Source organism: Sylvia atricapilla, chromosome 17 (genome assembly GCF_009819655.1).
Source record: "Sylvia atricapilla isolate bSylAtr1 chromosome 17, bSylAtr1.pri, whole genome shotgun sequence".
NCBI lineage: Eukaryota > Metazoa > Chordata > Aves > Passeriformes > Sylviidae > Sylvia > Sylvia atricapilla.
Window position 1 is genome coordinate 2,839,202 of NC_089156.1, and position 13,611 is coordinate 2,852,812.

At 37.5% G+C, this 13,611-nt stretch overlaps 1 protein-coding gene across 2 annotated transcripts; it reads right to left on the reverse strand.

Moving 5' to 3' along the window:
* Positions 1-11,809, reverse strand: RAB36 (RAB36, member RAS oncogene family). 2 transcript variants are annotated; one of them, XM_066331078.1, is made up of 10 exons: positions 11,721-11,809; positions 10,501-10,589; positions 7,919-7,984; positions 7,164-7,265; positions 5,432-5,496; positions 4,786-4,837; positions 3,322-3,403; positions 2,242-2,332; positions 1,578-1,697; positions 1-939 (listed from the first exon to the last, which is right to left on the reverse strand). In XM_066331078.1, exons 1-10 carry the CDS (start codon positions 11,787-11,789, stop codon positions 875-877), a joined length of 801 nt encoding a protein of 266 aa, XP_066187175.1. In that variant the 5' UTR covers positions 11,790-11,809; the 3' UTR covers positions 1-874. The 2 variants fall into 2 exon arrangements, with proteins under 2 accessions (XP_066187175.1, XP_066187176.1); XM_066331079.1 differs by lacking the exon at positions 7,919-7,984.
* Positions 11,810-13,611: the final 1,802 nt, after the last annotated feature.

A 13,611-nucleotide genomic window follows, 5' to 3' on the forward strand; every position in this document is an offset into this window, starting at 1 on the left:
TTTTTTTTAAAGCCAGCAAGCCTAAAATGCTGGATATGAATCCTAGAAACATGGAATTCTAAGCTAGATACAACAGCATATTAAAGTTCAGAGAGCTATTGGAAAAATTAGAGGGAAATAATATGTTTTCATATTATGCACCTGTGTGACCATTCTTTATTATTCAAGAGAATGGAAAAGAATAGCATTCTTATCTGACAATATTTTCAAAATATTAGACAGCTTTTTAAAACAACCAAGTTCCTACCTGGACTTCTTTTAGGCTTGGAAATATTTAATACTGGGCTCTGATTCTCAAGTGGAAAATGAAAAGTAATAGACATTTTTCCTGCATGGAGAAACCACAGTGGAAACTCTGCAGTCTGCATTTGTGTACTTCCAGGCCTGATACTTGAAAATATTTTTTTTCAAATAGTTCTAAAATACTTGCAAGACATAAAAGCAAATCAGAGTTATTTTACATGATGATTTTAAAAGGCAAAAGCATATTGATAGCTCCCTTCATTCTGAACTGCCCCTTGTTTCCTGCTCCCACAAGAACACATGTAAATGAGCTAAGATTTCTAGAGAATTATCAAAAAACAATACACTAAAATGACATCATTTTTGACTACAAGCTTTGTGACAGACAGGTGAGCCCATGGCACTGGCAATGTCTTCTTGCATTAAGACAAGGATGCTGTTCCAACTACACAGAGAAAGGTTTACATAACAATTGTACCACCCTGCAAGGAGAGCCTGCAGCAGCAAGAGAACTCTCAGCAAGAAAGTTTGGGTAAGTTTTTCCTCCCTCATTTCTAAAGTTAAAGATCTCCGATTCTGGTTTGAGAGTATTGTTGCAGAGAAGTGTGGCACTTGCAGAAACAGTTGACAGTTAGCAGCAACTCAGGCTGACTCGAGTGTTGTCTTCTGGAACTTCCATAATGCTCTTCTCTAGTTCTGTGGAAAAAAAGTTATAAAACCAACTTACAAGAAATTATTCCATCTGATATTAAGGGTAACAAAAGCTGGAAGCAGGCCCAGTCACTCCTGTAGGCTAAAACCTGGGCAGAAAATTATATGAATATGTTGCACAATTTCTCAGAGAGTGAGGGCATGATTTATATATTTGGATTAAGGTTTGAGCTACCCCAGCCTAGACCCCAGACTCAGGCCTGTGAAGCCTGTGGCACAGTTAGAAATTATGTTAAGGTGTGCACATGGGACAGTGGTTTTTCTAGGTATTAATAGATATAGTTTGTAGTGTGAACGCTTTAGCCACCTTAAGAATGAGATAAACAATGTTTGTTTGCATTTTTCTTATGTTGTACACCAATGAGAAAATACTTGTGACTGTAAACTATACTGAAGTGTGTATAACCTGCCATTTCAGATGGAATAAATCGGAGAATGTATGTTAACCATATTATTGGTTGGATCTGCATTGCTCTGTCCAGCCTTCTCATGTTTTAAGGGGTTCCCAGTTTATGTGAATGTGCTTGCAGGTGTTTGAAACTGGCTCTAATGCTTGAAAAACCTCCCCAATCCTTAGGACTATAAACAAGGAAAATGCAGACAAAAAGTGAAATTCCACATACTGATGAGATTTCCTGCCCCAATTTGGGCCCTGTGCCCAGGAGTGTCCTCCAGCTCCTTTATCATGGACTGCTCAAAGGCCAAGGCAGCAACTCGGGAAAAGAATTCTTTGACATTTTCTCCTAGGAAACAAGACAGAAATTATGTGTTTTTATAAAGGCACATCAACAGATGACCAAGCATAACAAACACATCTGTGAACAGCTGACTGCTCAATATTTGGACAGAACAGGCCTCTTCAAAAATCTCTCTCCCATCCTGATCACTGCAGAAATAATTTCTAATTTTCTTACTCTGGAATGCTGCACCCTGTCCTGCACCTTTATTTTTAGCTAGCAACAGAGAGAATTCATTTTGAGGTGTAATCTTTTTCCATTGCAAAGGTTGAGTAGTAGTGCACATGTGTATTTATGTAACTAACTATGAATTAAACATGCTCAGATACTGCAAAGCAGCTTGATTACTTCTTCCTGCAAACACGACAGTGAAAGCACACATACAAACGCTCAAATAAAATCAGCCATTAACAAACCTGAAGTTTCTAATAGCAACAAAAAGCAAGAACAACAACAACAAAACAATGGCAATGGGGGGATAATAAATTCCTCCCACTCCAACATCAGCCCTCGCGGTTATGCTATTTTTACATCCTTTGCAGTGATTTACCTGTTTTGGCTGAAACAGACCAGTATTCTGCCTGCATCTCCTTGGCAAAGCGGATGGCTTCCAGCTCTGTCCTTTCACACACAGCATCTGACTGGGCAAACAACGCGGGATAACTTGAGCTGAAGCGTGTCTGGGCTGGAAGCACCACAGAGGCACTGCCATTGCACCTACACTGGGATGTTTCCAGTTCTCTCCGTGGCCTTTCTGACCTTGCCTAGACTTGGGCAATCAGACATGACTGCAAGAGTATTTAGTACTGGCTTTAAATGGAAATCTCCACTCAGCTCCCACAGCACTGAAACAAAACAAGAGTTAACAAGTGACCCTTGCATCTAACACATTCCCTGGTAAAGAGCTGTCAAGTCAGCCGCCCTGTTAATGGTCTTTAAATCCTTGTCACCTCATCTTTCTCAGCAGAAGAGTTGTGGGACCAACTAGTAAGAGAAGAAACAAGTTTGTTCTCAAAACTTCAAAAATCTTTTTTCTACAGAAAGACAAACACAGGACTGAGAATTGTACAGAGAGACTGCATTCACTCTGCTCTTTTGAAAATTATGTGATATTCAATTAAGTAAGAAATTTTCTCTGTTCCTGAATAATGAACACTCTATCCTTTAAAAACCATTTTCCCTCTAATTTTTCCAATAGCTCTCTGAACTCTAATACTCAGTTTTGAGTATCTACCTTAGTATCTTCCATATTTACAGGACCGATATCCAGCATGTCAGGCTTGCTGGCATAACAAAAAAACATGTAATGCTATAAATTTCATACAGCAGTTATTTTAAATTGAGAGAAAGAAGAAAACCTATGTACAGTTACAGAACAACAACAAAACCTTCCAGATCACGATGTATGTTTATATATGCTTGAAAAATGTCATGCAAGAAATATTTCATTAACTACTCATTTTTTCAGAACGCCTCTTCTTAAATTGGTTTCAAGTACGGTGTTCAATTTACCTTTTAAGTTTCGTGCTCAAGGTCTTTATCTCAATGACATTGTGCACAACTTTGCAAGGCAAATCACTTGAGGAACTAGGGAAAATCTGATTTCCTTATCTGCACTCAATTTACTCACCACTAAATCTTTTTTTGTTCCGACCAGAAAGATGAAGCTGGAATCTGGCTCATTCTCCCTCAATGCATCTTCTAGCCACTGTCTAAAAGAAAAACCAGAAATGACAGAATCAGTCAGAGGGAACAAGGAGTACAGGAGAAGATGACAGATAATAGGGTCACAAGAAAAGTGAGTGGAAGACCTTAGGTGAGAGTATCAAAAGCCCTTTGTTCTAGGCAGAGAGGCAGTAGCTATTCCAACTGCTTGGAATACATATCTCCCACTAAGGAAAAATCATACCCACGGCAGAGTGCAAATTCAACAATCATTTTAGCACCCAGAAAGAATATTTCTCAGCATAAGGGAGAGGGTAAAGTTTGGTGCGAGATAAGGAATAAGAAAAGAAAGCAAGAAGCAACTGAAAAGGTATGAACCACATATCAGGTTAGATAGAAAAGGGAATAAAGAGTGAAATAATCTATTCAGCATTATAAAACAGCTCCCTATCAAGGCTGTATGATTCTTGTCTCACAAACTTTTATATTCTTGTTACTCTGGCAATCAAGTTTCTCTTGAGTCATCCAACACAAGTCAAGGAGGGAAGGCAGTGTGTGCGTGTGTGGGAAATCAGGTTCACAGGCTTCAATTACTTTCAGCCAAGCAGAGACACTAATATATATATTATTTTACAAAGTCCTATGTAAATGAGCTAAGCACCATAGTACACATTCAAATAAGACAGAGTACAGGTTGTAGAGAAGTCTGTACCTGCATCACAGTCACAACAGCACGTTAGAAATACCTATCCTCTGAGCTGAGCCAGCAGTGTGGATCACAGATCCATGCAGGGTTTTGCAGCCTGCACTAAAAGCAGAATGACTTTACTCATAACAATTAATGTGTTGTTGTTACCAAATCATTACAAGGATGTGAACTACTAAGTTTAGCTGTATCTACACATACTTGGAGTTTTTAATTTTCTCTCCTCTTTCTGACAGCTTATCTCCCATCAGAATCACAGAAACTAGAGAAAGAAAATTTGGGGATAAACAGTGCCCCTGAAAAATGAAAGGCTTAGGAGACATTATGCATGAGATGCATCTCATCAATTTTATAATTTACATCAGATTCCAGCCTGGTATTCTATTTATAGCATGTGAAGTGAAACAAAGAAAAAAAAAACTTTTGGGGTGCACTTCGTCTCTTCCTGCATGTCTAACTTTGGAAAGATCAAGCTTGTGCTGAACTGCCTCTCCCTGCACTGACTTTAAAGGAAGTCAAGTGTAAGCAGTTCAGATTTATGCTCTGCATTTTCTTCAGAAAAATCCCTCCCTATGTAATCCAAACTAGTGACTGTCATATTTAATTTCTTAGCTCAATAGAAAATACACTCATGATCCAGCAAGTTCTTAACACCTACATATGGAAGGCAATTAAACCTGCTGTAAAAACCTTTAAAAGATAAGCCAAAATTCAGAAACTTACTTGGTGTGATCCAAAGTTTGGATATCAGCCAAATCAAACACTGTTATTATAACTGCAATAAAAGACAAGAATAGAAAAAAAAAAAGTAATTAAATTAGAAAGTGTATCAGAAGTCTCTCCAACCCATCTCATTAAACAGAGAGAATGTTTATGTATAAGGTGTAAGAACAGATTTAACACATAGGAGGTGGAAGACTATCTGTTTCCATTTGCTCATTCCTTTTCTTTTTCTAGCACCCAATAAGACCTAAGTGCTTACTCTTCAACATTCTATCTATAGTCTGCAGTCTACAGTGCTATCAATCCTTTCATTTGGACATTCCCACAGGATTGTCTCTTACCAAAGGGAAAGCCAGAAATATCCACTTCCATTCCAACTCCGGCATTAATCTCACCCAACTTCAAATTCTTTTCCCTGTAGTCACAAGTGCCACTCTCTATCACTGCATCATCAGAACACTCAGAGCTTGCAGATGTGACACATCAAGCCATGAACTTCTTCATCCCTTCTTCTCTGCAATAATGGACAACCCACTCCACCTCACTGTGTCTACAGGCACCTTCCCGAGGAGCAAATGTGGATGTATGTTGCTGTACAAAATACAACCTCCTGACAAAAGCAGGATCAAATTAATATTGTTCTCACCCTCTGCTCCTCGGTAGTAAGCAGATGCAATGCACTTGAACTTCTCCTGACCTGCTGTGTCCCATCTGTGCAACGAGGGGAAAAAAGAAATTTCAGGTTAATGAAACCCAGGGTAACCTGAGTAAACATGTTAATGAAGCAGCAGACTGGTACAAGGCAGAGAAGAATGTGATACCAGAGAAGTGTCACCATCTGGAACATGTTATTCATTAACTACCGATAGAAATACAGTAAAGCTCTTTTAGTCAATGAAGACATGAGAATACCATTTTTACCTGTTCTTAAAAGATACTAATAATTTTGGAGACAATTCAAATATCGGTATTCTGCATGGTAATGTCCTTTCCTTAAAACATTTTTTTTCTTTCACCTATATAATTTACATGTATTTCTAGGGAAATCTAGTTTTGTAAATTTTCTCTGCTAATATTAGCTAAGTCATGTATTAGCCCACGTTAGAATCTTGCAACTGCTAGATAAGGTATCTGTCCCTACACTACAAATTAGAGACCTGCAGCTCAGTCTATCAGGTACTAATGACTCCATTAAATAAAATCAAGAATGTCCTTCTTATTAATGAACACGACATGCAGTGCCTTCAGCTACTGCCAGCACTTACCGAGGCTCGGGTTTTGTTGTAGCCTTGTACTGCCAGTCATGGATACTTGCAAATGTATCTTGTATGGAAATCTCTGAGCAAGAGGGGGCACTAGTGCTTATCGTATGGAAATGCTCTACCCAGCACCTGAAGACTTTGCGGATAATGCAACCTGACCTTATTGCTTCAGTTTGTAAAACGCTGATGCGTGAATCTAGATTTTTAGAGGGACTCAAGTTCCAAAAGGATAGCACCTGGCAGAACTTCCCAAACACAATTGCAGTGAAATCAGGGGGAAATTGATTTTTAAGTATTTTTTCAATAAATACCACAAGCCATCTATTTGTATCAGTGAGCTAATGAGAAAAAAGTTTTCTTAAGTAAAAAAAATTTTGAAGATTCATGTACTAGAATATGAAAAGCATCATATATCATGCAAAGAACATTATATCTGCTCTAGGTCACTACAGATGATTCCATAATGCCCTCTACAGAACAATGTTGCTGGCCACCAGAAACACAAAGGGACACCACTCCACAGACCCAAAACAGGTGGAAGAAGGGCAGGATTCCCACTAGGCTGACAAAGTTGAAAATCAAAGATAATATAATAAAATCCTCTCTAATATTCTAACAAAACCACTCCAGCCTTTCTATAATTTAGGGATAATTAATTAGTTGCAAACTAAGAGATGTGAAATCACTGGACACCTCAACATTAATTTTAATGACTACAGGAATAAAACCCCCAGTAAAGCCAAGTTCAGTGCTCAGTGTGCCTACTAAACTCAGATCACAGACTGGGGTTACACTAGCACTGGACAAAGCTGTGGCAGAAGCTTTCACTTCTCTTTCATGAGCGTTGAGCAAAAAACACAGACCTCCACTGAAATAGTGCAAGACATCCAAGATTTTCATTGACAAACTTGTAATATTTTTTAGCGATGAGAAATCCAAGAGTAAAATTTCTACTAAAACTGCAAGTCCAGAGACAGAATCTTTTCTTCAGATCACATTATTCTTTGTGCAATTGTATTATAGATTTAAAATCTTTATTCCACTACAGCCTGAAGCAATTCAAGCTCTGCTGAGACTGTACTCTGTGCAATGCTTAACCATGCTCTTTCAACTCACATCTGGAGGTTATATGGCATTCCAATTATCTCAAAACGTTCAATCTCAAAATCTACTCCAATGGTTGCCTTGTAGTCCCGGTCAAAATTATCTTTACAAAATCTGCAATCCAAAAAAAAGGAGATGATTTTTTACAAATAACTGCAAAACTAACACTGTCTAGGCAAATTATGAAGAAAAGAAAAAACTAACTGTGGATTTGCTATATGATGTTGAAGCAGACACAAAAACATCAAGACACTAATTAAAAGAAAAGGAGATACTGTTTAATAAAGTAGAAAGCATATATATCTTGTAAGCTCTCAGGATAGTATGAAACTCAGAATAAAACATCTTTGGGCTCCCAAGGAAGGCACAGTATCTTTCCATTTTAGTTACAAGGGAGTGTATTTTCAGTGGTAAATAATGACCCAAATGAAACCAAGACTCAGACACTGGAATTTTTTTCCACTTGTTTAGCCTTTAGACTGAATTCTTTAAGAAAACACTGTATCATATTTGATTGGATAAAAATATCTCAGAATGTAACATATACTGATTGAAGTGCTGGAGCACAATTTTCTGTGTTGATGTATCAAGACCGTCTCATACTCTTGGCTTCATTTTGTCTTCATTTAATAACAAAACCACAAAGTAGATACTGGTTCAGGTTTGAACCAGAATTATGAAGCACTGTTTTAAAGCCAGCAATGGAAATGTTATAACATTTATTGGAGAAACAGGAGAATCAAACCATCAGCTGAGATACACTGTACCTGTTGATAAGACTGGTTTTCCCAACATACAGGTCTCCTACCACAACCACTTTGGATATTTTCAGCCTGTTATAAATATTGGAAAATATTACATAGTTTTAGTAGTAATTTCAACAGTCTCCTAAATATTCTGATTTAGATCTTTAAATTGCAAGTGAGGAGCACATGTACCTGTGACTTCAGTTTATATCTGTGCCACTGTGCTGCATGATCCAAGTCTTAAATTGTGATAAGGAAAGCCACCAAAAAACCAAACCCTTCTGGAGCAGAAATAGTCCATTTCTGATTCTGCTTATTTTTTTCTTAATTTCAATTCATTGGAATAAATTTTATTCTATTAAAATTGCTTTGTCTACAAGTATATGCATTTGGCATAATTTTACCTAAGTTTACACATAAGACCAAAGTGTATCTGCATCCTTTGCATTCCAATTTATCCCAAGTTTCTCACTGATTTTAATAGTACAAATGAAGTCATAAGTGCAGAAATAAGAAATTGCTGAGAATAAAAGAACCCACTGCAGAATGTGCCTCTGGGAAGAACAACCCACAGGCTTAGAGCCAATACATTTTCTGACTATCTGGAATAATATTAATCTGAACCTGGCTTCATGCAAATAATCCTCTTTGCTCTAGGTCCTCCCACAGGATACAGCAGATGGGCTTTAGGTGACTCAGCCTGCATTCTTAAAATTGAAACTGTGTCTCTTTTAGGAGATCCAGGTGGATAAGTGAATTTAAATTTATTTGCTGACCTAAACTTGGATTGACATCTCCTATGCACATGCTACAAAAATGGCTTAAGAGGTTTAATGTTTTTTTTTCTATCAAGGAATGGCTTTTTAACAAAGGAGTAAATCCTCTGTTGAATACTATTTCTGGTTACATCAGCTTCCATGTGATGCTGATTCCAAGTTATCTATTCTAAATAGCTGAAAATTTGACTGGTAAAGTGCATGACTAATATTTCAAAAAAGAAAAAAAAAAGTTTTATGTGCCAGTCAACATTAATTGAGTGACCACAGGCCCCTGTGCTCCTGATTACTGTTACTGAGAAAATACTGAAAAAAATCAGTGACCTTAAGGGAAAAGCCAAAGAGTAAGTGATGTTTTAGAGGTGTGTGTTCCATTGATTCCTACTGGGGGAAAAAAACATCCTACATCAGACCATTTAACACAATGATGGACCATCAGGAGAACATTAAACACAGCCATTAGCTACTGAATTTATCAGACTAGCTTTCCAAAAGACAAAGAAATATTTTATTAGTTGGGATAATGGAAAAGGAAAATAATGGTTATTCCTGTCAAGCTGTACAAAAGACTCTGGCTGCTTTCCTACTCTCATTCCACTAAAAAATGACCTTAAATGACCAAATAATAATCATATCTAGAAAGCAGCAACAGAAAAGTAGTTTAATTCTATTCACAAAGACAAAATATATAGCATTTAGTTATAATCTGTTACCATAATAAATTATGTAAAGAGTTGGTTTAGCATAAAAATAATTTTTAAAAAATGTTTTAATAAAAATCCCAAACAAATACATCTTGGAAATGGAAGGAAAAAATTCCTCAATTCATTAAAGCACATCTCACTTGGAAAATTGTCCAGACACTTGTAACAAATTTACATGAAACTAAGATAGTGACTGTGTTTCTAAAAAAGGAATAAAGTCACTGATATCTCTCAGGGTGACATATTTTGGCTTAAGAAGTTTTTTTTTAGCAAGACTCCCTAGTGAAATGAATAAAAAGTTGCATTTAAAGATGGTTATCATGACAAGTCTCATGTCAGCAACTCTAGAGCTGGAGGAATAGTGAGCTAATTTTCAGTATTCATAGGAGCTCCACTTTATGGAGGATCCTTCACACTGAAACCAGAAGCAGTTATCACTAAAATGTACAGCTATTTATTTTATCTGAATAGTGATGATTTCAACATAGTTTAGCTTTCTTGCCTTGCTGCAATAATTAAATCAGTAATAGCAACAGTTCTGGAGGAGAGATAATGTGGGGGAAAAAAAACTTCAAGATTATTAGTAGAGAATAAGCCAGCTTGTTTTGAATTTTAAATGCTATATAATTTCCAGAATTTTGTTTCAGTTTTAAGGAACCATTTATGAGAACTTCTCAGCATGTATACTTCAAAAAGTAAAAAAAACCAGATTCCTAGATGTGTCAAGAAACTTAGAACTGCTGCCTTTATATCTCTCCAAAGCCTTTATAAACTGCTCCTTTGGAACACCTACAGAGAACACAGCAAGGCTGGATCTGTTAGATCTTTTGAACTTCGTGTTTACTTAAAGAGTGCTAAAAACCTTTCTGTTCCTAAACTACTACATCATTTTATCAATGCTACCTATCCTAGCAGAAGAAAAGGCTCTTGATTCATGTATTGTGGAACAGGTCAGAGAACTGCCCTGTGCAGGGGCTTAGCTGCCTTGAAACATCCTGGGGTGAGGAACATGAGGAATGAGGGATGAAAGCCAATGAAGAAAGGAGGCTATAAAGAGAGTATATATACTATAAAGAAAGTATTTTACTTTCTTCCTTGCATACCTGGGCTATTACAAACTTACCCAGCTGTTCCAGTGCTCTGCTGACAAGCAGCCCTGACCTGTGCATGGAAGTGCTCTTTGAACTGCAGACAGGCCTCAGGTGTGTACCACTGAAAAGAGAGCACAGCTGCTGGGACAAACTGGCTGAGGGCTACCTGGCAAGAAGTCAGACTGGCAAGGCAAAACAGATAAAACGCTCCTTCACAGGGTTTCTCAAGAACAGGGTAATCCTGGCAGAAGAAAAGGGCTAGGGTGGGTTGGAAGGCAGTAAGGTTTCCCCAGAGCTGTGTTTGTAAAAGCTCCTTGGGACGACACCATCCTATGAGCACCTTTCTGAGTGTCAGTGTCCAGAACTGCCTAAGCCCCCATGGCCAATCATTCTGGACAACAGTAGGTGCCTTCAATTATCCCAATAATCTAAGACACACAAGACAAATACTGAGGGGAGCATACCACCAGCAAGTCGTTATTACTATGAAGTTTTTCAATTTTTTGTAAGTGTAAAAACACTGTTTTTATTACTAGCTCTTTAACTGGGAATTGGTTAAAATGTATTTTACCTTGCATTTGCTTAAAATACCTGTGGTATTTTTCATAAAATTAAAAGCAAAATATGTGGTTGAGATCAAGAATGGAAAAAAAGTGAACTCCCTTAAAAGGATCTTTTGAACAACTGAAAAAAACATGTGGCAATTCCTTGCCCTTCCTTCTCTTAACTGTTCTATTATACTTCAAATACAAAAGTCTTTGGGGACATCAAAGGTATTCTGTCTGTGTTCCTACAGCGCCTACTACATTTGATCTACTGTATGACTAAGGTTCTTGTACAAACAGAAAATTAAAACTGCCTCAAATTCTTTAACCAAAGTCTCCTAATTAGATTTTTTTGGCAAATTAATGTCAGCTATGGTTCCTCTTTGCCCTCAGTGTTGGAGCTCTTTAAGCATGTAATTATTACTGTTTTGCTGAAAAAATAAGACAAATATTGTAAGATAACACTTCTGTAACAAGAGTCACTTTTTTAAAAAGTTAGAATGAAGAATGAGGATTATTATTAAAGAGATCAGCATTAAATGGGACTATGAGATCACATTAAACTTTGAAAGAATCTTAAATGTTTTGTAATTTTAACTGAAGAAAGCAAGTGAACATTAAATTAAGATACCATATTAGCACAATGGAAAGACAGAACAGTGTGGCAGAGGCTACATACTGTGACCAAAGGGATAAAAAATTCTTACCTTGGGAAACTGGGAGATTATTCTTTCTCTACTCACTGGGGGAACCAAATGCATTAGGCTGGACTTCATCCTCCAAGTTCAATTCTACAAGACTGAAAATATGTTAAGAGAAACACAGCAGTTAGGAATGACCTCAACACAGGGACAACATGAGAAAAACTAACCAAGGTCTTGCAGACTTGTCATCTTTTTTTCCTTTTTTCTTTCCAGTATAACTGGCAGTTCTTCAACTCCATTTGCATGGGAGGAAAGCTGTTTCTCATGTAAAAAGAACCACCTCAGTGTGCATTGCTGTAGTAGCAAACAGTGGACTTCTGAAACTACAAGGCACCAACTCTAATTCCCTGGGAGGGCAGACAATTGTCCACTTAATCCAACCCAAGTGCTTGCAGTTTAGCTCTCAAAGGATTCTGCAGTGTTTAATTTTAAAGTCTTGCTCATCATTGTTTCAAATGCCTCTGTACTAAGCACATTAATTAACGTTAGGGAATCCCAGATTTCATGTGGTCAGAAGAAGGGAGGAAAGATGAAGCTGCCACATTTCTTGGCACAGCATCAAACTTTCATCCAAGATCAGCTCAGAAAGAATGAAATCTGTCTGACATGGAAAAAGAAGAACGTTCACATGAAAATCACAAATGCATTCAGATGTCTCACCTGAGATATATCAATTTGGTTATGTAAGGAAACCTCGTGGGTTTCTGGGGGAGGGGACCCTGATTAGGGTACCGATTTCTTCCTGCCGTTCAAAAGAACATCTCTAATGGGAGCGTTTTCATCATGTAGCAAAGTGTAAGGAAGGACTCACCGAGCAGCAGCTGATGCAGCGGGATTCAAGCAGCTCAGCCCCTGCTTCGTGGCCATAGCAACAGGTTTGCAACAATTCCCTTCCTCCCCTTCTTCCACAGACCGGGAAGGCGGAGTTGGAGTAATTTAACTATACATAGAGCCGTAGTTTTGAAACAACAAACTCGTTTTATTGGTCATACAGATTCTTTTGATCAGAAACTGCTCCTCAATAAACCAAATGGTCCCTAATCCTGTTTAAGGAAACAATTCCATTTTCTTCAAAAATCGTTGCATATAGGGATACCAAGAGCAAGATTAACCTATTAGACAAGGAACTAAAGGAGTGGGGAATGTTACAGTGCTAATGTTAAGCATAGCAGCAATTATAAAGGAACTCCCAAGGGATTTTTTTCATCACAGCTTTAAAGTCAGAATGCGCATGCCACTAATGAGACATTCTGAATTACATAAATGTCTTTCTACTCATTAATAATCTTGATTTCTAAAGTACAAAACACCAAAGACAAGGAATAAGAAATTCACTGCTCTTTTGCATTATCTAACTATTGTCAATTAACTCATCAGTTTAGATGGTATTTGGTAAGCTGGAGTGCAACTTAGGATGCTAAAAGATTTTGCTTTGTCTTTTATTAGGATTTAAATTTTTAATCTTTCAGGAGAAAACAAAGCTCTCCCATTCTAACAGTCACATTTTGATAAAGCTGGAAGAGGCTTTGAACCAGGAGACAAGCCTCTCCCACTTCTGCAGCAGACTAAAAATGTTACAGGGCACATCAAAGCAGACCAGTAATTTTAAACAGTCTGCAAGTACAGAAGAAAAAACCCTACAGTTGTGTTTTATAAGCATATGCAAAGAATAATGCTTAAGAAAATACCAGTCCACTACTTAGAATTAATGCTTTATTCTCTTCCATGAGGAATAGGTTTTAAATCACCTCTGGCACGAATATGATCTCAACCATACCAAGACAGTCACTTCCCCACAAAGAACCCAGGTTTGTAGCTGATGGGTTATTCACCAAAGGAGGTGACTTTACAGTTTTTATCTACTCCCAGATGGAGAGTTCTACTTAGGCTACTT